Source organism: Chenopodium album, chromosome 2, assembly GCF_948465745.1.
Source record: "Chenopodium album chromosome 2, dcCheAlbu1.1, whole genome shotgun sequence".
Classification (NCBI taxonomy): Eukaryota; Viridiplantae; Streptophyta; class Magnoliopsida; order Caryophyllales; family Amaranthaceae; genus Chenopodium; species Chenopodium album.
In genome coordinates, this window is record NC_137835.1 from 10799609 (window position 1) to 10826610 (window position 27002).

At 37.2% G+C, this 27002-nt stretch overlaps 1 protein-coding gene across 1 annotated transcript; it reads right to left on the reverse strand.

Moving 5' to 3' along the window:
- Positions 1 to 15260: 15260 nt before the first annotated feature.
- On the reverse strand, positions 15261 to 17395 carry LOC145568321 (uncharacterized). The gene is made up of 3 exons (XM_081627751.1): positions 16759 to 17395; positions 15352 to 16242; positions 15261 to 15265 (listed from the first exon to the last, which is right to left on the reverse strand). Exons 1-3 carry the CDS (start codon positions 17393 to 17395, stop codon positions 15261 to 15263), a joined length of 1533 nt encoding a protein of 510 aa, XP_081483877.1.
- Positions 17396 to 27002: the final 9607 nt, after the last annotated feature.

Here is a 27002-nt window from a genome sequence, read left to right on the forward strand (position 1 = left end):
TTAGCTGAATATAACAAAAACCATAATTGTGACAAATTTGATCATTGCCGAAAAAATAACAAATTTGATGGCAAGTCGTTTTCAAAACCTCAATTCATTATTTAATACATATACAAATCATTTTTTTTAAAAAAACTGTCTCATTCATAAGTGACGGATTACACTTAATATCCATATAAATTTATTTATTACTCCGTAGTTTAACTTTTACTCTATATGTATATGATCTCTTATTTGAATTGGACTTGTTAATTTTTAAACAAACTTAATTTTGCTCTTACAATCATGAAAAATTATACGGAGTAAAATTTATAAAATTATTTTCAAATGCATTTATTAATGCAGGAGTGCAGAGTTGTGTAGAATAGGAAAGTTAGAAGAAGACCATACACTTATTTTAACATCTTGTGAAACCGAATACAGAATAATTTGGCTCTGTAATCTGTATTTCTCGACAATTCTTTGTTATCAAGACATTTATGGACAAAACTAAAGTCTTTCTATTTTGTCTTTAACTTCACTAGCTCAAATTTGTGATATCATTCTTAGACAACTTGAAGAGTTGACTTTTTTTTCGGTTCAAGTCAATCACCCTTCTTTTTTTCAGGAAATAAGTCAATGACCCTTCTACTTCTACTCGTATTTTCTTTCTTTGTTTGTATATACGAGTATTTTGCAATTCTTTATATAGATAAAGAGCAAAAAAATAATTGGTGACATTTTGAAAAGAGATTTTCTAACAAGCATACAAGTATGATCACGAACACTTGTTAATTACTTAATTACTCCTTAGAAAGTAACATTGGCGCCCAATTAAAGATTGTGTTAAACATACTTTGTTTATAAATCACAAACTTTAAAATGAATTTTATTTGGATCATTTAATTTAACTTGCATATAAATTCATCATTATTGATTATTTATGTAGTACAATCAATTGTACTATGCACAAGTATAACCCTAATTATAGAATGGTAATACTGTATCATTCACCATTCAGTTAAATCAATTGCTAAGACATGTTAATACTCAGCTCGACTTGGCTGTTTGATATCCCTAATTATAGAACGGTAATACTGTATCATTCACCTTTGAGTTACAAAAAAAAAAAAAAAAAGGAATGAAACATGTTGCATGCACTGACTTGACCTACATGAGCAGTCAAGCAAAAAAAATAAAAAAAAGCCCAAAATAAGGGAAAATAAAATCGTCATCAACAATAACAAAGTCATGAGTTTCATGAGAAGACCAAGACATAAGAAAAGTGGCCCAAACCAAAAAATAAGGCTTTTTAACATTGAAGTCTTATAACGTGGGCTACAAATTGAGGTGTGGACGGTAATGCAATTGTGTAATGCTGGACAAGCGTCATTTCCACACCAAAATTTGCCTCGTTTCAAGGATAAACGATTAGATCCACCGAGTGAGCAACTACCAAACTACACAATAATTATTCATTGAAAAAATTATCAAAAATAATACAAACTTTGAACAATCCGCAAAAAATAAGTCAAATTTTTAATTATTTTTGAATAATACAAACTTTGAGGGTTATCCGTTTTAAACAAGTTAAAACCGATTAATTACCTCATGAATATATTATATGGAACACGTGATATTGTATTATTTTCTTAAAACTATTAAACAACTTTATAAGATAAATAATAATAATAATAATAATAATAATAATAATAATAATAATAATAAAAATAATAATAATAATAATAATAATAATAATAATAATAATAATAATAATAATAATAATAATAATAATAATAATAATAATAATAATAATAAAAATTTGGACAGTCGGACCGAAATATATACTTCCTCCGTTATTTTATTATTGCACCACCTGCCTTTTTAGGAAGTTTCACAAATATTGCACCATTTTCTCTTTAGGAAAAAATTATTTGTGTTCACACTACAAATACCCAACATACCCTTGCTTTTACACACTTACTTTTTAATTTATCAATATGTCACATGGACAATTTTGTATTTTTTACCCTTCTCTCTCTTACTTTTTTCCACTACCAAATATATTTGTACCTAACCCCTATGGTGCAATAATAAAAATATATCTCTCTTGTGCATCAATCAGTATTTTGGGAATCATTTTTAAAATTGATGCACAAGAGGGATATATTTTTGTTCCTACAATATTGTAAGAAATCGTTCCTCTTACTTTACCCAAGTTTTTCCCTTACTCACGCATCCCTTCAACACTCTCTCCAACAAAATCAATAGGGGTGTCAATTCGGTTAAACAGTTCGGGTTTGGGTTGGGTTTATCAGTTTCGGGTTATAACGGGTCGGTTTATAACGGATTGAAATAATAAACGGGTCGGTTTGGGTCGGTTTTGAAAATTATTGGGTCAGTTCGGTTTGGTTTTTTTAATTGCAGTTTCTACTCGGATCGGGTCCTTATCGGGTCGGGTTCTAGTCGGTTCGGGTCATAATCAATTTGGGTTGAACTGGGTCGGTTTGAAAACGGGTTTAGCCCATTTAATGTGGGTTTCGGTTAAAAACAGTTCGGGTCTTAATCAGGACGGGTCGTAATTGGTTCGGGTCATAATCAGTTTGGGTTTAACTAGGTCGGTTCGAAAATGGGTTTCGATTCAAAATAGATCGGGTGAAATCGGGTCCAACCATTATCGTTTCGGTTATAATCGGTTTAGATTGAACTTGGTTGGTTTGAAAACGAGTTTACCCAATTTGAAACGAGTTTCTAATCAAATCATATCGGGTTAAAATTGAGTCGGATGATTATCGAGTCGAATTAGTCATAAAATGGGTAGGAACGAGTCATGTTATAATCAAGTCAAGTCATAAATAAGTTGGGTTTATCGAGTAGTGGGTTGAAACAGATTAGATCATAAACATATTGGGTAACAGGTTGTAAATGACTCAGTCATAACGGGTTACGGATTTTAAACGGTTTGGTCATAACGGGCTACGGGTCGTAAACGGTTCGGTCACAACGGGTTACGGGTTGGAACGATATAGGTTTATCGAATTTTTATCGGGTTTTAACGGTTTTCGATTTAAAACGGGTCGGGTTACTATCGGGTTTAAACGTAATCGGTTTGGGTTGCTTTCAGTTTCGGGTTGTAACGGTTTGGCTTGATAACGGGTCGGGTTAGTAACGGTTTGCACAAATTCGATTTAGTTCAGTTTCGGTTTGGAAAAAATTGGGTCGGGTCAGTTTTCGGTTTCCAAAAAACGGGTTTTAAACAGTTCAGTTCCTTTTCGGATCGGTTCGAAACAGTCGGGTTTAACGGTTCGGGTCAGAAACTGACAGCTCTAATAATAAATAACTATATTTGCCAATTCTCGTTTTAGTTCTTGTATTAGTATGGTTAAGAGAGTCATTGTAGTGTCGAGTCGCTGGGAGCTAGTCTCCTTTTGAACCATTGTAAAAATAATAAAAATAATAATAATAATAATAATAATAAAAGATCATTTGGGAAAATAGGTAAAATGCGGTATCATTAGTGAATTAGAATAATCCTAATAACATGGTTAAATTAGTTAACTACAAGAAGTGTACAATAATATAAACTAACTTCATATTCAAATAAGACAGCATATGCTTGGTTAATTCATTAGACGTTGAATGAGGTTTCACAATCTATGGATCTCCCTCCGAGTTGGTGGAAGCATCTTTGGGGTTCACAATTAATGCCGAAATAGAAGATGTTTACATGGAAAATACTTCATAATGCATCACCTACAGCTTTGTTGTTACGCTTGCAAGGTATTCCTATGGATCTTCGTTGTGCTTTTTGTCATTTGGATTTGGAGACTTCTTCACACTCGAGACTGTGCCTTTTCTCGGGGTTTATGGGAGAAACTGCCTTCAAATTGGTCTGTTGATCGACATCTCTTGGTCTCAATCTTTTGAGGATTGGTACCCTGAGATAATTTCCCGGTTTATTAGGGTAAAGGCCTAGTTGAAGTTGGATTGTCTTTTTTAGTTTGATGTGGGCTATTTGGCTTACTCGGAACAATCTACGACTTTAATCGGCGGTTTATTCCCTGCAGACTGCTTGGGATTTGGCTTCTAGTTGGATGGCCCGGTGTTCTGTAGCCCGAGACTTCATTTAGGTTGATCTTCCTACTACTCCTGGGTTCTCGTGCTCTTTGCTTCCAATTGTTCTTTGAGGTATGGCTACTGATGGTTGGGATGTGTGCCTTGCATTTGATGATGCTTGGGATTCTAAGGACCATTCGGCTGGTAGGGGTTGGGTCTTCTTGGAGGCTGATTCTGGTCTTCTGGTAAGAGGGGGAGCTCAAGTGTGTGTGTGTGTGTCTACTTTTGCTTTTCATTCAGAGTTGTTGGCTTGTTTGTTCTCTTTATTATGTCATCGAAAGCAGCGAGGTTATGCTTGAATTAGGTTGTTCACTGACTGCAGTCCTTTGTTGGATCATCTCCTTCCTCTTACTTTGGTTGATTTTGCTATTCTTTAGACTTATTAGGAGATTATGGAGCTTATTGCCTCTTTGGTGGTTTGTCACATTCAGAAGGTTCCTGGGAGAAGGTGGCTCAGGTTCATGTCTTGGCTACGGAAGCTAGGCAACGTGCTTGGTTTAGTTTTTAATGTCCGTGTTTTTCTTGTTTTTTACTTTCTTGTTCTCTTGTCAAAGAAAAAAATAACCTTTATATTCAAATTCTTTTTGGATAAGAAAAATACAAAGTTAGGAAAGTCTTCTCTCAAGATTGTATCCTAATTTATCTAAAGAAATAAAATAAGAAAAATTAGCATCTACATTAGGGTCAATGTTTACATATCCTAAAATTTGATGGCCTATAGTTGCAACATAATCTGCTGCACGATTAGCTTCTCGATACACATGGCAAGAAGAAACAACCTCAAAGTGAGCCAACAACTTCTTGATGTCATTCATTAGCAAATGAATTTTCCAAGGTGTAGGGAATAATTTCAAGCCTTTAAATCCCACTAGCTTAAACCCCACTGTGATCATACACTAAAGTACGGTGGCGTCCAAAAGGGAAGAAGATAGAGCAAAAGAGTCGCCAACAAGTTTTTAAGGAACTTGTAAACCGTTCACGAGGTGAAGGTTACACCCCTTAACGATCCAAGAGATCGTCAACTCCATAAGGTCATGAACCAAATAAGGGTTCGGGGATGAAGGTACAAATCCAACCTAAAAGAGATTGAACCTGCCCTAATAATAGGCCTCTACTTTATTCTGATCGTATTCATGTGCGCTTTTTAATTAACATGCAATCAATAGGATTAACCCTAAACCTGTTTAATCTATGTTGGTTGAATATTAATGCACAAATAAACTATTATTGGCGATCACTTGAATTATAACCACAATTAACCCTAACAAGATTATTAATTATCTTATTAAGCGTGATTACAAGTACCAATTCCCTTTAACATGCATAAAAGGTGATCAAGCAATAAATAATGTCAAGCAACATAATAAACAATCAATATCATGAATAATAATTAATAATCATCATAAATAAAATAATCATCATCAAAATAATAATAATATTCATAATCATTAACAATTATAACAATTATAATAATCATTAAGAATTATAACAATTATAATAATCATTAACAATTATAACAATTATAATAATAATCATGTTCATATCAATATTAAAGCATAATAGCAAGATCCTAGGCATGATACTAACAAGATTAATAACAAACCCTAGCATGTCACTAAACAATAAAAATCAAGTCTTTAGCCATAACATGATACTAGCATGAATAAATATTAGGAAGAACATAGGAAGCATCGCAGGAATCATATTTAATATTAAAAATACCCTAGACATGATACTAGGAATATCATAATAACAATGTAAACATGATTTCTACATCATAATATCAATAAAAACCAATTAAAGTACTTACTTTGATGCCTCGTATCTCTTTCTAATAACAAAATACACACGTTAGTAACTTCAAGGAAAACAATAATCAAAACAATTAAATTAAATAATTGAAAGAGAGATTTGAGACCAAACCCTCAGAAATTAAAACCTTTCACGTCTAGGGAGAAGGCAACTTCGAATATGGCTAGGTGTTTCTAGATCTTGCAAATGCGGAATTTTGTATAAGAAAACCAAAGTTTAGAGGAAAGATGAATGAGGGAGATGAATGAAAGAATGCTAATTAAAACTAATTGTTGAGGAAAACATGTGAATGAGGAGAATTCGTGAATGAATGGTGAATGATAGATGTAGATGATCGATGTAGATGATGAATGAAAACGGAGTTTTTAATACGATATTTATAGAGAAAATCAGCCAAAAAAAGATAAATTAACAAAACAGAGTCTGACGCTCAGGAAACAGAGCTGGCGCCAACCCTGGCTAGCTGGCGCCAGGCACCAGCACTAGCGCCAGGCGCCAAGCCTGGTTCCAAGCGCCAAGGCCTGGGGTTGGACGCCAAGCTTGATTTTAACGCGTTTTCGAAAATCCGATAAGTTTACCGTACTGGAGGATAAAATAATATAATTCCTTCGAAAATGCTATTTGATTTTGATTAAAACTCTGAAAAGTCAACAAAGTCAACTTATCAATGCTAATTGAATTAGGAATGAAAAGAACCTTCTAGAAGATTCTAGAAGACTAAAACCATTCCTAATTGCATTAGGAATGATAAATCATATTAGGCCCTCCCCAAGATCATTGGGCCGTACATAAAGCTCAAACCGGGCCCAGTTTGGTAATTTGGCCATAATTTCCTCAATATTCATCGGAATTGGGCTTATAATATATCGTTGGAAAGGTATTTGCAAGCCCCATCCAACTACACTACTATTGGACCCATATCATGGAACAATCAAACTGGATTGGCTGTTTTCTTAAAATAAAGTTTTCAAAAACAGAGAGAAGAGAAAAGAAATTAAAACTTTCCGCAACGCTAGACCTTTCCACACTTTCACTTCATTCGATTATGATTCGACGTGAAAGGTACTCATCACTGGGTTTGGTTTTGGGGAGACACAAATGGGTGTCTACAGAAGCCCCCACTTTGACTGAGTTTGGAGAAACGCAAGTTTCGAAAACAAAAGTCAAAGTAGCGATAGGGACGGAGAATGATTCAGAACGTTCTGCGATCCTAAATCACTCTTGTAACGCCGATACCTGCAAAACTAGCGTTAGTTAAACAGATAAAAGAGTTAAGAAACGCGTATCTTGCACCGTCGAGCACACGTCTCTGAAAGTAACCGATTGTTGCCGCTTCTGTTGTTTTGATGACCTCCTACAAGCTAGAGAATGCCATCCCGCTTGAAAACCGCTACGCCTGTAACTGCTTCCAAATTGGAAGATTGCTTCGCCTGAAATGATCCTCCTCCGCATTGATAATATTCCATATCCAAGGGAATACCATCGAAGATTGCTTCTCTTGAAACAATCTCCATCCGCATTGATAATATTCCACATCCTAGGGAATACCATCGAAGATAACTTCGCCCGAAATTATCTCCAGTTGTTTGTGACAACTCTCCGCAAGCTAGGGAATGCCGTCGAAGATATCTTCTCTTTCCGCTGTGATAGTCTTCGAAAAGATCACTGCTTCTTAATGTTTGCTATGCCAGTACGTCGGCGCTTTGCTGCTTGTGAACCAGTATGTCGGTGCTTTTGCTGTGATGACAATCCTCTTTTCTTTGGGAATAGTTGCCAACATAACTCTTGTATGATGTATGACAATCCGATTTAGGGATAGTTGTCAATGCTTCGTAACAATCCATCCTTGGAAATGTTGCCACGATGAAGCGACAATCCGTACCTCAGAAATTTTGCCAAAATCCAATTTTTGGAAAAGTTGCCAATGCTTCGTAACAATCTTTCATAAGAACTTTGCTACGATCGACAATCCATGTCTTGGAATATAACTCTTGAAAGCAATCCACCTTGGAAATTTGCCAACGCTATGCGACAATCCTTTTGGGAAAATATTGCCACTATTGACAATCCGCGTCTTGGAACATTTGCAAAAAGAGTTGACCGACAATCCACTTCGGGAAAATTTGCCACTTGTTGAAACGAATGACAATCCACGTTGAGGAACTTTTGCCGAAATTTATGATGAGTAGAGACCTACGACAATCCTTTGGGAAATTTTGCCATAGGGAACTGGGTGTATGACAATCCAATCTCGGAAAACTTGCCAACGAGCTGACGAATGTATGACAATCTGAACTTGGAAAAAACTTGCCAAACAAAGGAGGAGCACGACAATCCACGCTTGGAAACTTTGCCAGAGATGACAATCCAATTTTCGGAAAACTTTGTCGTTTAATAAGAATGCGCGACAATCCATATTTGGAAACATTGTCGTTTAAGTGCTTGCTTTTGAACCAATGCATTGGTGCTTGTAATGAGCCAATACTTAGGCGCTTAAGCTAAGTGAGACGATCTTTCATCAGGTCAATCACTTATTGCGATTGTAATCAAACTGACTACTTAATCATGTCAAATTGCTTATAGGGGCTAAATGGCGTACCAAGGAACCCGAAATTGTTGTATGAGGTCGAAATCACCTTTCTGAGAGGCTTCGAGCTCTGTCGTTGCTGAGATATCTCTGGCGCCAAGAATTGGAGTAGGGTCTTCCCTATTCTGCTGCACCTGTATTTATTTTAGACTATAGAACTTTGCCAAATTCTTTAATCATCTTAGGGTTGACCTAAGGCTTATCATTGCTTGACTTATCGACTTGACACGACTCAAGGTATAAACTTGACTCGCTGATTGACTGACTCGAGGTTGACTCGACTCAAACTGTTTGACACATGTGTTAGACTCAAATCAAGGTGATGTGACATGACATGACTCAATGTGTACATGACTTGTGTGTGCATTGTATTGTGATTGTGCGACTCGAAAATGCAAAAAAACAAAAATTTTCCGTCATTTTTGTGGAGGGTACCGACTTTCTCCCGAAAAAGAAAGACGCGAAAAAAGAATCGAAGTGTGAAGGTGCATGTTGAATGAGCTTAGTCAAATGTTGTTTGACACTATCTCTCAAGGTGCAAGGATTAATTCATCCTAGGCTATCTCAATGGTTGACTCAATGATGAAAGTATTTGGGTAACTTAGGCACGGAGGCTAAGCACTTCATACTTCTATGTAACGACAATTATGACTGATGAGCGATGTTGATATGATAAGGCATGCTTCAGCGTTGTGTTAAGATTCCATGACAAAGGGTTCCTAAGGGAAGTATATTTGGTCATGTATCTGTGCAGTGTGTGAAAGTGACACTAAAGTTAGGCCGCAAGAGCTAAGTGTGTGGAGAAAATATTTTAAAAGAGTCAAATGGTGGTGACTCTTAGGCTAGGTAAGCTAATGATATAGGGATCAAGCCCCCAAGTCTAGCTCTAAGTGAATAGGGATGAGCACAGGGGATCCCTTGATGTGATCATGGTGTAAGTGTGTGAATGTGAATATGAATGCATTTTTATTACGGCCGCACCTCGATGTAAGGTTGCCTACGTATCCGTTAGGAATCAGGCCGAACGTAGCTCTAGCCGAACCTCGCACAAGTGTGTGTATACCTCAAAAAGGTCTTTTTAAGGCTTGTAACGTGGTTAGGCTAAAGGTGAAGAAGAAGGGGATAAAAAAGGCTCAAGACCCTAGATAAGCCCCCAAGGTGTGCAACCTCGCTTTTGAATCTTTATATTTTTATGCTTGAGTTTCTACTCTTTTTTAGCTCTTTTTTTTTTTATCTTTTGCTTTAGCATCTATTTTATTTTTATAAGTGTGGGCAATCCCGATCATGCGGTCTATCACTCACTTGGCATTCATGTTTCTCAGGCACGGTACCGAGCACTCGATAACAGACGCAATCTGAGACGTGTTCATATCGAAGAAATTTTCATATCAAAGACATTGGAACACTTGCCCTTTTGTACACTTTTATTTACTTATTTTTGCTTATTTTTGCTATTTCAATTTTTTGAAGTACTCAAGCTTTTATTCTTTGAAAAATTGCATAAGTTGCACACCATCCCATCCCAAGGTTAGGTAGATGTAGGTTGAAAAAAGAAAGGTTTATCGTTAGACGAGGCTCAAAGTGGTTTATGAAGAGAGGATTGCATATTCGAAAGGTGAAAGGAGATATGATGTGGCTACAAGGGGTGCCTCAAATCATTGGTATACCTTGTGCTTGATTCGACATGGATTTTTTTTTTTTGTTTTTGTTTTTTTTTTTTAATGCAATGCAATGCGATGATCATATGCAAGGAAATAAATGCCCATTTTATTAAAAGAAAATAAAGAATCTATGAAATTAATCTAAGGAAAGGAAAAGGTGCCTATGCTAGACTTATTGAGGAAAGGAAAAAAATGAAAAAGAAATAGAAAAAGAGGCCATGAAATCTTGTCGTTGCAGCTCGCCTCTTGTCTTGTGTCATTCGCTTCATCATCACCCAGTCTTCTCGGTTGCTAGAGGAAATGGGACCTTGTTTGCTTCTATGAGGTCTTGAATGAGATTTTGAAACCTGTAGCATTCATCAGTAGTATGACCGTTTCCTCGATGGTACTTGCAATAGGAATTTGGATTCCATCTTGAAGATCAATTTTCTGGTGTTGGATCCTCGGTAGGGCCAATAGGTTTGATTAATCCTCGATCATAGAGACGATCAAAAGCAGCATCGTAGGTCATTCCAATGGGTGTAAACTCTCGCCTGGGTTTCCTTTTAGATCCTTGATTGTCCATGGCTAAGACATCATTATTGTCAAAGGTACTAACATTATTACTAGAGTGGGCGTTTTCGGAAGAAGAAGGATTGTCGTTCTTCTTTCCTTTCCAGCCACCATGGTTACTATTGTTAGTAGCTTTTTGCTTTGCGAGGTCGTCTTCGATTTCAATTCCGATGTCATAAACGGCCTTGAAAGTATTCAAGTTGTGTTGATATTTTAAGTGCTTTGAATACTTTTCTTGGAGATTCTTGATAAACATCCTCACAGACTCCTTTTCGGTGGGGACCTCAATCATCTTGGCAGAAGTTTCCCTCCATTTATTAAATAAAGAAGTAAAGCCTTCATTCTCTTTTTGTCTTAGCATCTCAAGTTGTCTATGTTCGGTTTCAACTTGAATGTTGCACTTGTATCTATCAACGAAAGCGTTTACTATTGATTCCCAGGTGGAGGTTTTCTCCTTGTCAAGGGAGAAGAACCATTGTTGGCAAACGGTTTCGAGAGATAGTGGGAACAGAGAAGGGAAGACCTTCTTATCGATACCCTTGATACTCATGATTGTTTCAAATGCTCTTAAATGAAAGTAAGGGTTGTCAATTGCTCTGAATTTTGGGATGTCGTTGGCGTTGAACTTCTGCGGAAGAAGATCTTTGTCCACCGAGACCCCTTGTGATGTAAGCTCTTGAAACTTGTAATCGCTGGACAACTTGCTTAGGCTCTCTTGCATAAGGTCCATTTGTTGTTGCTTCACGGGATCATCGATCCTAAGTGCGAGAAGTTTCAGTGTCTCAGTCACAGTAGCCAGTTGGTTCTTAAGATCATTGACTTCTTCTTGAGTTGCCATTGTCTTCTTAGCCTTCCTCTTTTGACGAATCGGTTTATCAAAAAGTGAGACTTGAATAAAGAGGTTGTCCTTGATTAATCGCCCTTCTCTCCTCGACCAAGTACTGTGGAAAAGGAGTTTGGGGATACTTATTGTTAATTATTTGACTCAAACTTTATTCAACATGCAATGGATGGAGGAAGTGAAGAAAGATTGGAATAGAATGTGAAGAAGATTTAGATGGAGGGATATGAAGGATTAGGAATAGAAGGTACCCCCAACTCAAATGACGGAAAGACCGACTCATGCATGGACCTAAGACATGGTCATGGTGATGTACTCAAAGTGTGTGCTAAGACTAGTGAGTGTAGATGGTGCGTTAAGACTCGTGTCATGACCATGTGGCTAGACTATGTGACCAAGACTCGATTAATGACTCAACAAGGTGTCATTGACAGCGAAAATTAACCGAATTAATTAGCAAACTGGTTAATTAGACATTAGGTGATGACTCGACCAATAATCCAAACTGTCGGCCAAGCGACAGGACTGGCGTCACACCATGGAGCTTGGCGCCAGACAACAGAGCTGTCGCCAGGCGCTAAACTTCATAGTGTGGCGCTACAGCTCAGACCTTGGCGCCAATAGTGGAGCTTCGGTCTAGGACTGTTTTCGGTGTTATTAGTCAACTGGGGTATGCCTAAAGTCGTACTAGGTCAATTCCGATTAAAAAATTAGACTTTATTGACTCAAATTAATTAATTGATTAATTAATTAATTAGGCAAAGTTCTTTAAGTCATTAATTTATTTAATCTCAACACAAGTCAACAAACGGTTAAGAGAAACATAGAATATATATGCATAACAAATAATGCACAATTAGTCAAGTAGGCACAATATGATGCAATGCGTTCGCAACCTAACCATGGCTCTAGTTCTTTAAAGTTCGGGATAAGGTTTAGTCAAAGAGGGTCCATGGTTAATTGTCCGGATGCACCGCGCCGAAGCCTAACCGTGAAGGGTTGGCGCGAGTGGATGGGACACCGCGAGCTTTAGAAAAAACTCGCTTCCATGGTTTGGTGAATTCAACATCTCGGATGTACCCTTTGTTGCACGGAGCGTTCAATCGGGTAGATGGAGCATGAATTCCCAGAGGGTGATGTCCATATGTAGAACACATATGGGTTTCAGAAAAGTGAGAAAAAATTCAATCAGGAAGTAGGATCGAGCAAACAATACGAAAAACCAGTCGAAATTAGAACGCATATTTCTGGCTCGGTATTAGGGGAAATTGGCGCCAGCAATCAGAGACTGGCGCCAACTTTTAACTGTAGCGCCTGGCGCCAATACTGACGTCTGGCGCTACGGCTAAAAGTGTGGCGCCAAGCTCTGGCCCCTGACGCTACTTCCCACATGCCTCAGCAGCTTTCTATGCTCGATAAAATCTTCCAGTTTCGCGCGGTGTTATTTCAGTCCTAGTTGTAAAATACATTCCTCAAATTTCCTACGTTTAAAATCCTATGTTTTTGACTCATTACGGATGGTCTTTCCAATGAGATCCTTTTTATGCATATGACAATAATGTTAATCAAAATTACGCACATGAAATACTTAGAACTTTTCGAGTCTCATCCACTCATTTTAAATCATTGCCGAAACAAATTCAGGAATTAAAATAGAAATCGTCCCCAGTGGAGTCGCCAAAAACTGTAGGGAATAATTTCAAGCCTTTAAATCCCACTAGCTTGAACCCCACTGTGATCATACACTAAAGTACGATGGCGTCCAAAAGGGAAGAAGATAAAGCAAAAGAGTCGCCAACAAGTTTTTAAGGAACTTGTAAACCGTTCACGAGGTGAAGGTTACACCCCTTAACGATCCAAGAGATCGTCAACTCCATAAGGTCATGAACCAAATAAGGGTTCGGGGATGAAGGTACAAATCCAACCTAAAAGAGATTGAACCTGCCCCAATAATAGGCCTCTACTTTATTCTGATCGTATTCATGTGCGCTTTTTAATTAACATGCAATCAATAGGATTAACCCTAAACCTGTTTAATCTATGTTGGTTGAATATTAATGCACAAATAAACTATTATTGGCGATCACTTGAATTATAACCACAATTAACCCTAACAAGATTATTAATTATCTTATTAAGCGTGATTACAAGTACCAATTCCCTTTAACATGCATAAAAGGTGATCAAGCAATAAATAATGTCAAGCAACATAATAAATAATCAATATCATGAGTAATAATTAATAATCATCATAAATAAAATAATCATCATCAAAATAATAATAATATTCATAATCATTAACAATTATAACAATTATAATAATAATCATGTTCATATCAATATTAAAGCATAATAGCAAGATCCTAGGCATGATACTAACAAGATTAATAACAAACCCTAGCATGTCACTAAGCAATAAAAATCAAGTCTTTAGCCCTAACATGATACTAGCATGAATAAATATTAGGAAGAACATAGGAAGCATCGCAGGAATCATATTTAATATTAAAAATACCCTAGACATGATACTAGGAATATCATAATAACAATGTAAACATGATTTCTACATCATAATATCAATAAAAACCAATTAAAGTACTTACTTTGATGCCTCGTATCTCTTTCTAATAACAAAATACACACGTTAGTAACTTCAAGGAAAACAATAATAAAAACAATTAAATTAAATAATTGAAAGAGAGATTTGGGACCAAACCCTCAGAAATTAAAACCTTTCACGTCTAGGGCGAAGGCAACTTCGAATATGGCTAGGTGTTTCTAGATCTTGCGAATGCGGAATTTTGTATAAGAAAACCAAAGTTTAGAGGAAAGATGAATGAGGGAGATGAATGAAAGAATGCTAATTAAAACTAATTGTTGAGGAAAACATGTGAATGAGGAGAATTCGTGAATGAATGGTGAATGATAGATGTAGATGATCGATGTAGATGATGAATGAAAACGGAGTTTTTAATACGATATTTATAGAGAAAATCAGCCAAAAAAAGATAAATTAACAAAACAGAGTCTGATGCTCAGGAAACAGAGCTGGCGCCAACCCTGGCTAGCTGGCGCCAGGCGCCAAGTCTGGTTCCAGGCGCCAAGGCCTGGGGTTGGACGCCAAGCTTGATTTTAACGCGTTTTCGAAAATCCGATAAGTTTACCGTACTGGAGGATAAAATAATATAATTCCTTCGAAAATGCTATTTGATTTTGATTAAAACTCTGAAAAGACAACAAAGTCAACTTATCAATGCTAATTGAATTAGGAATGAAAAGAACCTTCTAGAAGATTCTAGAAGACTAAAACCATTCCTAATTGCATTGAGAATGATAAATCATATTAGGCCCTCCCCAAGATCATTAGGCCGTACATAAAGCTCAAACTGGGCCCAGTTTGGTAATTTGGCCATAATTTCCTCAATATTCATCGGAATTGGGCTTATAATATATCGTTGGAAAGGTCTTTGCAATCCCCATCCAACTACACTACTATTGGACCCATATCATGGACCAATCAAACTGGATTGGCTGTTTTCTTAAAATAAAGTTTTCAAAAACAGAGAGAAGAGAAAAGAAATTAAAACTTTCCGCAACGCTAGACCTTTCCACACTTTCACTTCATTCGATTATGATTCGACGTGAAAGGTACTCATCACTGGGTTTGGTTTTGGGGAGACACAAATGGGTGTCTACACAAGGACAACGTGCTTTATCCTGCAAAATATTTATAGCTAAAAGGTTATCACCTTCAATAAAAAGTTTTTGTATATTATGTTCAATAGCTAAGAGAAGACTGTTACGGAGATCTGTAGCTTCTGCAATAATAGGAGTCGAGGTACCAAGATTATAAGCACGACTAACAACATTATTTATTGTATAATCTCTAATAACAACTCCGGCAGACCCAAAGTTATTACAAACAGAACCATCAAAATTAATTTTGAAAACACCAGGGGCAGGAGGGGACCAAGCTACTTGGATGGTTTTATGGTAAAGAGGAGAATGGGTCTTGGGAACAATGTCAATAAAATAATCTAGATGAGAACGAATATTCCATTCTGTAAATATTTTGAAAGCTCTAGAATAAATACTCATAATAGTAGAGGGGATACGATTAAAAATAAGAGCATTACGACCTTTCCATATACTCCATAAAGAAACAATAATCATTTTTACAGGAAGGTTAACATTGTGACGAATGTCCCGAAAAAGAGTAAGGAGATTTGGAGTATTAACATGAGTTCCCATCCAATGACTAACGATATCTGCATCCCAATACTGTCTAATAAATGGACAATTTAGAAACAGATGATCATGTGTTTCAGCATGTGAATTACAAAAGGGGCAAATATGAGGGACATTAAAATTACGGTAAATCAAATTATTTCTAGTTGGAAGACCATTAAGTAGCAGTTGCCAAATAAATATCTTTAGTTTTGGAGCAATATCAAGTTTCCAAATCCAAAATAATTCCCATTTTGCAGGAGAATTAAAGTTATGAGCTAACCAGGTTGCTGACTTTACCGTAAACTCTCCATTACCAGAAAAACCCCAACAGGGTTCATCAAAAGTATCATTAACTGGAAAAGGAATACCTTTAATGGTTTGAAATATGTGAGGAGGTACCACTAAAAAAAGAGCTGCAATATCCCAAGAATGATCTTCAGTAATAAATTGATCAACCGTAAGGTCTAGATTTTGAATATCAGAAATATTTAAATCTAATAAAGTAATCAAATTCGTGGAAGAACACCAATTATCTAGCCAAAAAAGAATATTAGAGCCCGATCCAACTTTCCATCTCAGCCCCTTAAGAAGAAGAGGGCGAACTTGTAAAAGTTTTCTCCAAATCCAGGAGTCCTTAGCGTGGGGTTTACATTAAAAAAAAGAGCTATGTTTTACATATTTAGCCCGAATAGTACGAACCCATAAATTATTATGATCCGAGATTAATTTCCAACCTAATTTAGCAAGGAGAGCAGAGTTGATTGCTTCCGTTTTCCTTAAACCTAAACCTCCTTGGCTTTTGGGTTGACAAATTTTGTCCCAAGAAATCATGGGGAGGCCATTCTTATCCGGAGATTGTTTCCAAAAAAAATTACGGTTAATTTGATCCAAAGAGTTAGTGATTGTTTTAGGAAGACACGCAGTAGTCATAGCATAAGAAGGAAGAGCTTCCAAATGACTTTGAATTAAAACAGTTTTACCTGCCTTAGAAACTGAGCTGACAGACCAGTTATTCAATTTGTTTTCTGCTTTTGCTAAAAGGTGATGAAAATTCTGTTTAGTAAAAGACGAGGAATTAAAAAGGACCCCTAAATAACGGCCAAGGAACGATTTAGGAGTCATATTGAAATAACTTGCTAAATTAACTTTTCTAGAGTTATTTACTAGCTTTGAAAAGACGATAGAGGACTTATGGAAATTGATCAATTGCCCGGACATTAAAGAAAATTCATTAAGGATATCCCTAAGATTAGCACATGCTCTAGATTTGGCCTGACAAAATAATAAACTATCGTCTGCAAACAGTAAACAAGGGATGATTGGAGCAGATGGGGTAACTTTGAGACCAATGCCAGAAGATTTATCTAATGATTGATGAAGTAATTTTCGAGCAATAACTTCCATACAAATAACAAAGAGAACTGGGGATAAAGGATCCCCCTGACGTAGACCTCGAGTAGGAGTGATTAATTCTGTAGAGTTTTTATTTACAGAAATCGAGTAAGAAACCGTAGTGACACAGGACTTAATCCATGTAATCAAAGTTTCATTAAAACCAAAATCTTTTAAAGTAGCCCATAGGAAATCCCATTCAACCCGATCATAGGCTTTTTCCATATCTAATTTCAAGGCTAACCATCCTGACTTATTTTTGGACTTATTAAACATATTTAAGATTTCTTGGACTAACAAAACGTTATCTTGGATTGCTCTTTCCGGGGCAAAAGCATTTTGATATGGTCCTATAACTTTCTTTAAGAATGGTTTAATTCTATTTACTAGAAGTTTAGCTATTGCTTTATAAAGTGTAGTACAAAGACTAATAGGGCGAAATTGATGTGCCTTATTTGGATTGCCGGTTTTTGGAATTAGTGTAATAATCGTATGATTAAGTTGTCTTAATTTACCATTATGAAAAAACCTTTTATTGCTTTACAAATATCAATTCCAATGATAGGCCAATAATATTGGAAAAATTTAGGCCCAAAACCATCCGAACCTGGAGCTTTATACGGAGACATATCGAAGAAGACTTGTTTGATTTCTTCATCTAAAAAAGGTTGTGTCAAGGTTAGATTGTCTTCACTAGTAATACATGGGTGTATCCAAGGAATGGAAATATTACGAGAGCATGTATGATCTGAGTTGAATCTATTTGAAAATTCCTTAAAAAATAAACGAGTAATATCTGTTGGGTTCTCAACCCATTGATCAAGTTCATTACATAGCCTGAAAATTTGAGTTTTTCTTTTCTTATTTTCATTGTTTCGTGAAAAAATCTTGTATTTCGATCCCCTTGTGTTAACCAATTTTTTCTGGCATATTTACCCCAGTATTTTTGGCCAAAAAGGAGTAATTTTTCACGTTGTTTAATTAGACGATTTAGATGTTGTTCAATATGATGATTTCCGGGAAATTGTTGAAGTTGTAGTTCCACATTTTGTAATTTTTCTTGGTTAATAGTCAATTTATTTTGAATGTTCCCATACTTATGGAAATTCCAATGTTTTAAATCAATTTTTAGCCGTGATAATTTCTGCATAATGCAGTAAAAGCGAGAGCCTGAATATTTTCGTTTCCAATTCTTTATAGTCAAATTCTTAGCCTCAGGGTCCAACGTCCAAGCATTTTGGAAACGAAAAGAAGATAGCTGATGTGTACTAGAATTGTCCACATATAGGCAAATAGGGCTATGATCTGAGTAAGAGAAATATTCGTAAGATAAAGTTGCATACGGGTAATTTTGTAACCACGAAGTACTTACTAAACATCTATCTAAACGTTCATAGATAATATGATTATTTATTTGTTTTTTCCATGAGAAGGTTGTTCCTCTAGGAGGAATATCTATTGCATTATGTAAGTGAGCAAAACGTTGTAATTTCAAACATCGATTTAAGGTAGGAAAAGTACCTCCTCTTTTATCAGCCATACATAATAACTCATTAAAATCTCCGATAATACACCAAGGGAAAGAACAATAATTACGAATTAGTGAGCTAAAATTGTTCCAAAATTCCAATTTTTCCCCTTCTTGAGCAGGGGCATAAAGACCAAAAAGAGAAAAGCATGTATTAGTCTTTATATCTGTCACAAATAAATGTGCAATCCTGTGTTGAAGAGATACAATTTGAACATCAATGTGAGATTGATTCCAACATATCCACATACCACCGCAATGGCCAATAGGATCTACAAATTTGACGTTTTCATAGCCTAAAGTTTTAGACAATCGATTGCTAGTAGAAGGTGAGACCAATGTTTCAATTACAAATAAAATGTCAGGATTTATTTTTTTTCCGCAAATAAATCAATTCACTGATGGCTTGGGATCTTTTAGCGCCTGTAGACACCCATTTGTGTCTCCCCAAAACCAAACCCATTGATGAGTGCCTTTCACGTCGAATCATAATCGAATGAAACGAAAGTGTGGAAAGGTCTAGTGTTGCGGAAAGTTTTATTTCTTTTCTCTTCTCTCTGTTTTTGAAAACTTTATTTTAAGAAAACAGCCAATCCAGTTTGGTTGGTCCATGATATGGGTCCGATAGTGGTGTATTTGGATGGGGCTTGCAAAAACCTTTCTAACGATATATTATAAGCCCAATTCCGATGAATATTGAGGAAGTTATGGGTAATTTACTAAACTGGGCCCGGTTTGAGCTTTATGTACGGCCCAATGATCTAGGGGAGGGCCTAATATGATTTATCATTTCTAATGAAATTAGGAATGGTTTTAGTCTTCTAGAACATTCTAGAAGGTTCTTATCATTCTTAATTCAATTAGGATTCTTCAGAGTTTTAATTGGATCAAATAGCATTTTCGACTGAAATTATATTATTTTATCTTCCAGTATGGGAAATTTATCAGATTTTCGAAAACGCGTTGAATTCCGAATTGGCGTCCAACCCCAGGCCTTGGCGCCTGGAACCAGGATTGGCGCCAGACGCCAGCATTGGTGCCTGGCGCTAGCCGCTGGTCCTGGCGCCAATGAGCCAGAGCTGGCGCCAATGTGTTTTTGTGGTCTTCAGACTCTGTTTTGATAAATTTTCTTTTTTGGATGATTTTCTCTATAAATATCGTATCAAAAACTCCGTTTTCATGGATCATCTACACCGATCGTTCACCAATTCTTTTCATTCTCAAGCTTTCATTAATTCTTTAGCATACTTTCATCTTTCTTTTCTAACTTTGCTTTTTTTTAATACAAAATTCCGCATTCACAAGATCTAGAAACACCTAGCCATATTCGAAGTTGCCTTCGCCCTAGACGTGAAAGGTTTTAATTTCTGAGGGTTTGGTCCCAAATCTCTCTTTCAATTATTTAATTTAATTGCTTGGATTATTATTTTTCCTTGAAGTTACTAACGTGTGTATTTTGTTATTAGAAAGAGGTACGAGGCATCCAAGTAAGTACTTTAATGGTTTTATTGATATTATGATGTAGATATCATGTTTATATTGTTATTAGGATATTCCTAGTATCATGTCTAGGGTATTTTTAATATTAAATATGATTGCTATGGTGCTTTTTATTCTCTTCCTAATATTTATTCATGTTAGTATCATGCTAGGGTTAAAGATTTGATTTTTAATGCTTAGTGACATGCTAGGGTTTGTTATTAATCTTGTTAGTATCATGCCTAGGATCTTGCTATGCTTTAACATGATTATGATTATGATTATGATGGATATTATTGTTATTAATGATGTTGATTATTTATTTGTGTTGCTTGATGATTTATTTATTTATTGCTTGATCACCTTTATTGCATGTTTAAAGGGAATTCGATACTTGTAATCACGCTTAATAAGATAATTAATAATCTTGTTAGGTTAATTGTGATTATAATTTCAAGTGATCGCCAATAATAATTTTATTTGTGCATTAAATTCAACCAACATAGATTAAACAGGTTTAGGGTTAATCCTATTGATTGTATGTTAATCAGAAAGCGCACATGAATACGATCAGAATAAAGTAGAGGCCTATTATTAGGGCAGGTTCAATCTCTTTTAGGTTGGATTTGTACCATCATCCCCGAACCCTTATTTGGTTCATGACCTTATGGAGTAGACTATCTCTTGGATCGTTAAGGGGTGTAACCTTCACCTCGTGAACGGTTTACAAGTTCCTTAAAAACTTGTTGGCGACTCTTTTGCTCTATCTTCTTCCCTTTTGGACGCCACCGTACTTTAGTGTATGATCACAGTGGGGTTCAAGCTAGTGGGATTTTAAAGGTTTGAAACTATTCCCCACAGTTTTTGGCGACTCCACTGGGGAGGATTTCTATTTTAATTCCTGAATTTGTTTCGGCAATGATTTAGAATGAGTGGATGAGACTCGAAAAGTTCTAAGTATTTCATGTGCGTAATTTTGATTAACCTTGTGGCATATGCATAAAAAGGTTCTCATTGGAAAGACCATCCGTAATGAGTCAAAAACATAGGATTTTACACGTAGGAAATTTGAGAAATGTCTTTCACAACTAGGACTGAAATAACACCGCGCGAAACTGGATGATTTTATTGAGCACAGAAAGCTGCTGAGGCATGTGAGAAGTAGCGTCAGGGGCCAGAGCTTGGCGCCAAACTTTTAGCCGTAGCGCCAGACGCCAGTATTGGCGCTAGGCGCTACAGTTAAAAGTTGGCGCCAGTCTCTGTTTGCTGGCGCCAATTTCCCCCAATACCGAGCCAGAAATATGCGTTCTAATTTCGACCGGTTTTTCGTATTGTTTGCTCGATCCTGCTTCCTTATTGAATTTTTTCTCACTTTTCTGAAACCCATATGTGTTCTACATATGGACATAACCCTATGGGAATTCATGCTCTATCTACCCGATGGAACGCTCCTGGCAACAAAGGGTACATCTGAGAGGTTGAATTCACCAAACCATGGAAGTGAGTTTTTTCTAAAAACTCGCGGTGTTCTATCCACACGCGTTAACCCTTCACAGTTAGGCTTCTACGCGGTGCATCTGGACAATTAACCATGGACCCTATTTGACTAAACCATATCCCGAAATTTAGAAAACTAGAGCCATGGTTAGGTTGCGAACTCATTGCATCATGTTGTGCCTACTTGACTAATTGTGCATTATTTGTTGTGCATATATATTCTATGCTCCTCCTAACCGTTTGTTGATTTGTGTTGAGATTATAATTAATGACTTAAAAAACTTTGCCTAAATTAATTAATTCGAGTCAATAAAGTTTTTTCTTCTTTTAATCGGAATTGACCTAGTACGACTTTAGGCATACCCCAGTTGACTAATAATACTGAAAACAGTCCCAGACCGAGGCTCCAATATTGGTGCCAAAATTTGGGCTGTAGCGCCACTGTATGGTGTGTAGCGCCAGACATTTACTAAAAAGTCTGGCGCCAAGCACCATATTGTGACGCCAGTCCTGTCGCTTGGCCGACAGTTCGGATTATTTGTCGAGTCATCACCTAATGTCTAATTAATCAGTTTCCTGTTTAATTCGGTTAATTTTTTCTGGCAATAATACTTAATTGAATTAATATTCGAGTTTAGGCACTAAGTCCCATGGTCTTACACAAGAGTCCAAGCATGTCACTTACACTTAATACACACACCAAAACACATGTCTTGACCATGATTAAGGGAGTCTTGTGTGCGCGCGTCATTTTTCGTCATTTTTTTTAGGGGGGTAAGTCGGATATTAATCCTCCAATAAATAATAATACTTAAGTTCCCTAAACACATGTACATTATTGCTCCCTAAAAATATGCATACCTTTTTTTTTTATAAAAGCCATAAAGTCAAATTGATTCGAGTCAAGTAATTAAAACGCAAATTGGCTTAATTTACAGCGCGTGGTCAAGAAAGGAAGGACGATTAATCAAAGATAACCTCTTCGTACAAGTCCAACTTTTCGACAAACCTATAGCTCGCAAGAGGAAAGCAAGAGTTATAATGGCAACTCAGGAAGAAGTTAACGATCTCAAGAACCAATTGGCTACTGTAACTGAGACACTGAAACTTCTCGCACTTAAGATCGAAGATCCCGCGAAGCAACAACAAATGGACCTCATGCAAGAAAGCCTAAGCAAGTTGTCCAGCGACTACAAGTTTTAAGAACTCACATCCCAAGGGGTCTCGGTGGATAAGGATCTTCTTCCGCAGAAGTTCAGCGCCAACGACATCCCAAAGTTTAGGGCAATCGACAACCCCTACTTCCATCTAAGGGCATTTGAAACAATAATGAGTATCAAGGGTATCGATAAGAAAGTCTTCCCTTCTCTGTTCTCGCTATCTCTCGAGACCGTTTGCCAACAATGGTTCTTTTCTCTTGAAAAAGAAAATACCTCTACCTGGGAATCCATAGCAAACGCTTTCGTTGATAGGTACAAGTGCAACGTTCAAGTCGAAACCGACCATATAGAACTCGAAATCCTCAAACAGAAGGAGAATGAGGGCTTCACATCTTTCTTTAACAAGTGGAGAGAAACCTCGGCTAAAATGATTGAGGTACCAAGTGAAAAAGAGTTCGTGAGACTGTTCATTAAAAACCTCCAAGAAAAATATTCAAAACATCTCAAATATCAAAATAATCTTCATACCTTTAAGGTTGTTTATGATATTGGGATTAATATTGAAGATGACTTAGCTAAATCTAAAGCTGCCAACAATAACTCCAACAGTGGCTGGAAAGGAAAGAAGAACGACAATCCTTCTTCTTCCAAAACCGCCCACTCAAATAATGTTAGCACCTTTAATCTAGGAGAAGTCCTCGCCATGAATAGTCAAGGACAAAAGAAACCCTTTAGGAGAAACTTCACTCCTATTGGCATGAGTTATGACACCGCATTTGATCGACTAAATGCAAAAGGTTTTATAACTCCCATTGGACCATTTGGAGATCCACCAGTCGAGAAGAGGTCGCCTAATTGGAACCCCAATGCACATTGCAAATATCACCAAGGTAGGGGCCATTCTACTGAAAGCTGTTGGAAGCTTAAGGAAGCTATTCAAGACTTAATTGACAGTAACAAGCTGCCGTTGCCCCCTGCCAATAAAAAACCGAGTATTGACAATGCACCTCTAGCTCACACATTGGCTATCTCCGATGAAGAAAGCGAAGTTGACCCCTCATCTCTCATTAAGCCTGTCAAAGTAACCAACGTTGAAGAGGAAGAAGAAGAGACCTTTTTCGATGTCGAAGATAATCTTCCAGAACCAGCAAATGAGGTAGAGATACGAATACTCACACTGTATCTGAGGGAGACATCGCAACTGTTACATGAAAATCTCAAAATTTTGAATGAACTTCACAAGGAATATGATGAAAAATCTAAGAGAGAATTCACACCAGTAAAAACGACTTATGAGGCAAAACACTTTCCCTTACAAGTCACCGAAAGACCCAAGAAGAGCAATAAAGTTTATACTCCAATTGGGATCCCGTATACACAAATGTTTGAAATGCTCTCCGAGAATGGCAAGGTCAAACCTCTCGAACCGAGACCATTTGAATCATTAAAAAGGACAGATAGATATTACTGTCAATACCATCAGTTAGGAGGACACACCCTAGAAAACTGCTTCAAGTTCAAGGATTTGGTGCAGAAAATGATTGATAGAAAAGAATTAGTCCAAGTTCAACAAGAAGAGGACATAAATGTTAATGGAGTATGGGACAGTGATGAAGAAGATGTCTATCTAAAAGACATAGTGGGACCTTCACCTTCTGTATCATACACCATGGACGACATTTGGGCTGAAGAAGATTCATCAATAGACGTCCTCACAAGATCCGGGGGAATACAACCTCCCGTTTCAACACAACCTATGCCTACTGTACAACAAATTCCTATACCTATCATCAAAGACAATGACATCGTTAAACAATTCAAGAAGAAAAAAGTTGAGATGAATGTATGGAAGCTTCTGGCAACATCTCGAGAACACAGGTTAGCTGTGATGAATGCTTTGGATAAAATCGGGATAGATTCTGACACCACTCCTGAGGGACTAGCTAACTTCCTCACGAGTGACCTCCCTAGTCCGATTAATCTAATCACCTTCTCTGATAAATATTTACCCCCGGAAGGTGACAAACACTACAAGGCATTAAACCTCACGGTAGTCTGCAAAAGGATGAATGTTCCCATAACTCTTGTAGACAATGGATCGGTTATTAATGTCTGTCCACTTAGGACTGCGAGGATGCTCGGCATAAAGGATGAGGATTTAACCCCATCCACACAAGGAATAAGAGCTTACGATAATACTCGACGTCAAGCTCTCGGCAAAATAACCCTAAATGTGACGGCAGGAGCAATAGAACATGCTACTACTTTTCAAGTAGTAGACATCAAAGCCTCATTCAATTTGTTGTTAGGACGCCCTTGGCTCCATGACCTAAAGGCCGTCCCTTCATCTCTCCACCAACAAGTGAAAGCCATAGTTGGAGGAATCCCCATCACCATTGATGCTTCGCCAATGAGAATAAAATCAATAGAGAATCCAATCATCAATGTGGAGCACGACAAAGATGATGAAGACCTATGGGGCTTTAACGAAGAAGTCTCCTTAATCCAAGAGGATGAAAGGACATCTCTTTGCCACGACCCCCATTCCAACATGATTATCAACACTATGCTAAAGAAACAAGGACACTTCCCTGGGATGACCTTAGGAAAGAAGAAGGGGATAGCAAAATCGATAGAGTCACCTGGCTTCCCTAAGCTAGATACTTTCGGACTTGGTTTCGAACCGACTCGGAAAGATCTCAAGCGAGCCCAGGACAAATTGAAAGCACGTAGGGACGCTCGCATTCAAAAGAAAGCAATTCCAATGGATCAGTACCCTCTTACGCTTAATGGACAGTTTATAAAAGAAGGAGAGGACTATCCATGCCATGAATTTCCCGAACCATTTGTTGTAAATGGCATACGACGACCAGGATTCGAGATTTTCTTAGATTGCTACTTCATTGACGAAATCCCAACTCCCGTCCATAAAGAAAAAGCACCCCCATGCTTTGACTTTAACGTCATGGGATTACTGTTTGGGCGAGAAAAGAATGAGCCAGTTTATGAAGAAGATAACTCCTCACTCATTCAAACGGTCCTACAAAGCGAAAATTTCGACCCTTCAAAGCTAATTACTCCAGCCGAAGGATTATTGCAAGGGTGGCGCAAGACTATCAAGGTGACCACTCCGAGTGGAAGGAAGATATCAATCACGACAGGACAAGGGCCGATGTTTGAAGAATCGTCAGAGTCAGAGTCAGAGTCTTTCCCTGTAGAATCTTCTAAGTCTTTAGCTATAACGCCTCCCCTTCCTATTTCTTCTCCTAGGATAGTTAGTGATCCAGTCCCTGAAGACATATCACTCTTTGATGTAATGATCTCAGAGTATAATAATATCGCTCATTCTCCTTACTTCTCGTATTCTTCCCTAACCCAAGATGATGAACATTGCTTAGCTAACGATGAAAAAGATAAAGAATTTATTAAAGCAATGGAAACGCTTGAAAAGAAAACACCAGTAATTGAAGAGACTGAAACAGTTGACATCTCAAATGATTCAACTCATAAAAGAGAAGTTAAAATCGGACTAACATTGAATAAACAAGAAAGAACCGATTTAATTAACTTGCTTAAAGAATTTATCGATGTATTTGCTTGGTCATATGAAGATATGCCAGGCATTAACAGAGAAATAGCTCAACACACTATACCATTAATACCAGGAATGAAACCTGTAAAACAAAAGTTGCGTCGAATGAAACCCGACGTAGCACTTAAAATAAAAGAAGAAGTTCAAAAACAAATAACTGCAGGTTTCATCAAGGTATCCAAATACCCCGAATGGGTCGCCAACGTCGTCCCAGTTCCAAAGAAAGACGGAAGGGTAAGGATGTGTGTCGACTATCGAGATCTAAATAAGGCAAGTCCAAAGGACGACTTCCCTTTGCCACACATCGATATTCTGGTAGACAACACAGCAAATCACGCGCTTCTCTCATTCATGGACGGATACGCAGGGTACAATCAGATTCTCATGGTGGAAGAAGACATGGAGAAGACGACTTTTATCACACCATGGGTCACTTACTGTTACACGGTAATGCCATTTGGGTTGAAAAACGCAGGTGCTACTTACCAACGTGCAGCAACTGCCTTGCTCCATGACATGATGCACAAAGAATTTGAAGTATATGTCGACGACATGATTGTGAAATCAAAGGACCGT

Bases quoted from the DNA above. Each gene is read 5' to 3' on its own strand.
- LOC145568321 (XM_081627751.1), bottom strand. From the start codon at position 17,395: ATGGAAAAAGCCTATGATCGGGTTGAATGGGATTTCCTATGGGCTACT. The intron at 16,243-16,758 runs GTAAAACTGTTT...TTCAAAATCTAG, and splicing joins CAGCTCAGTTTCTAAGGCAG to ACCTTACGGTTGATCAATTT.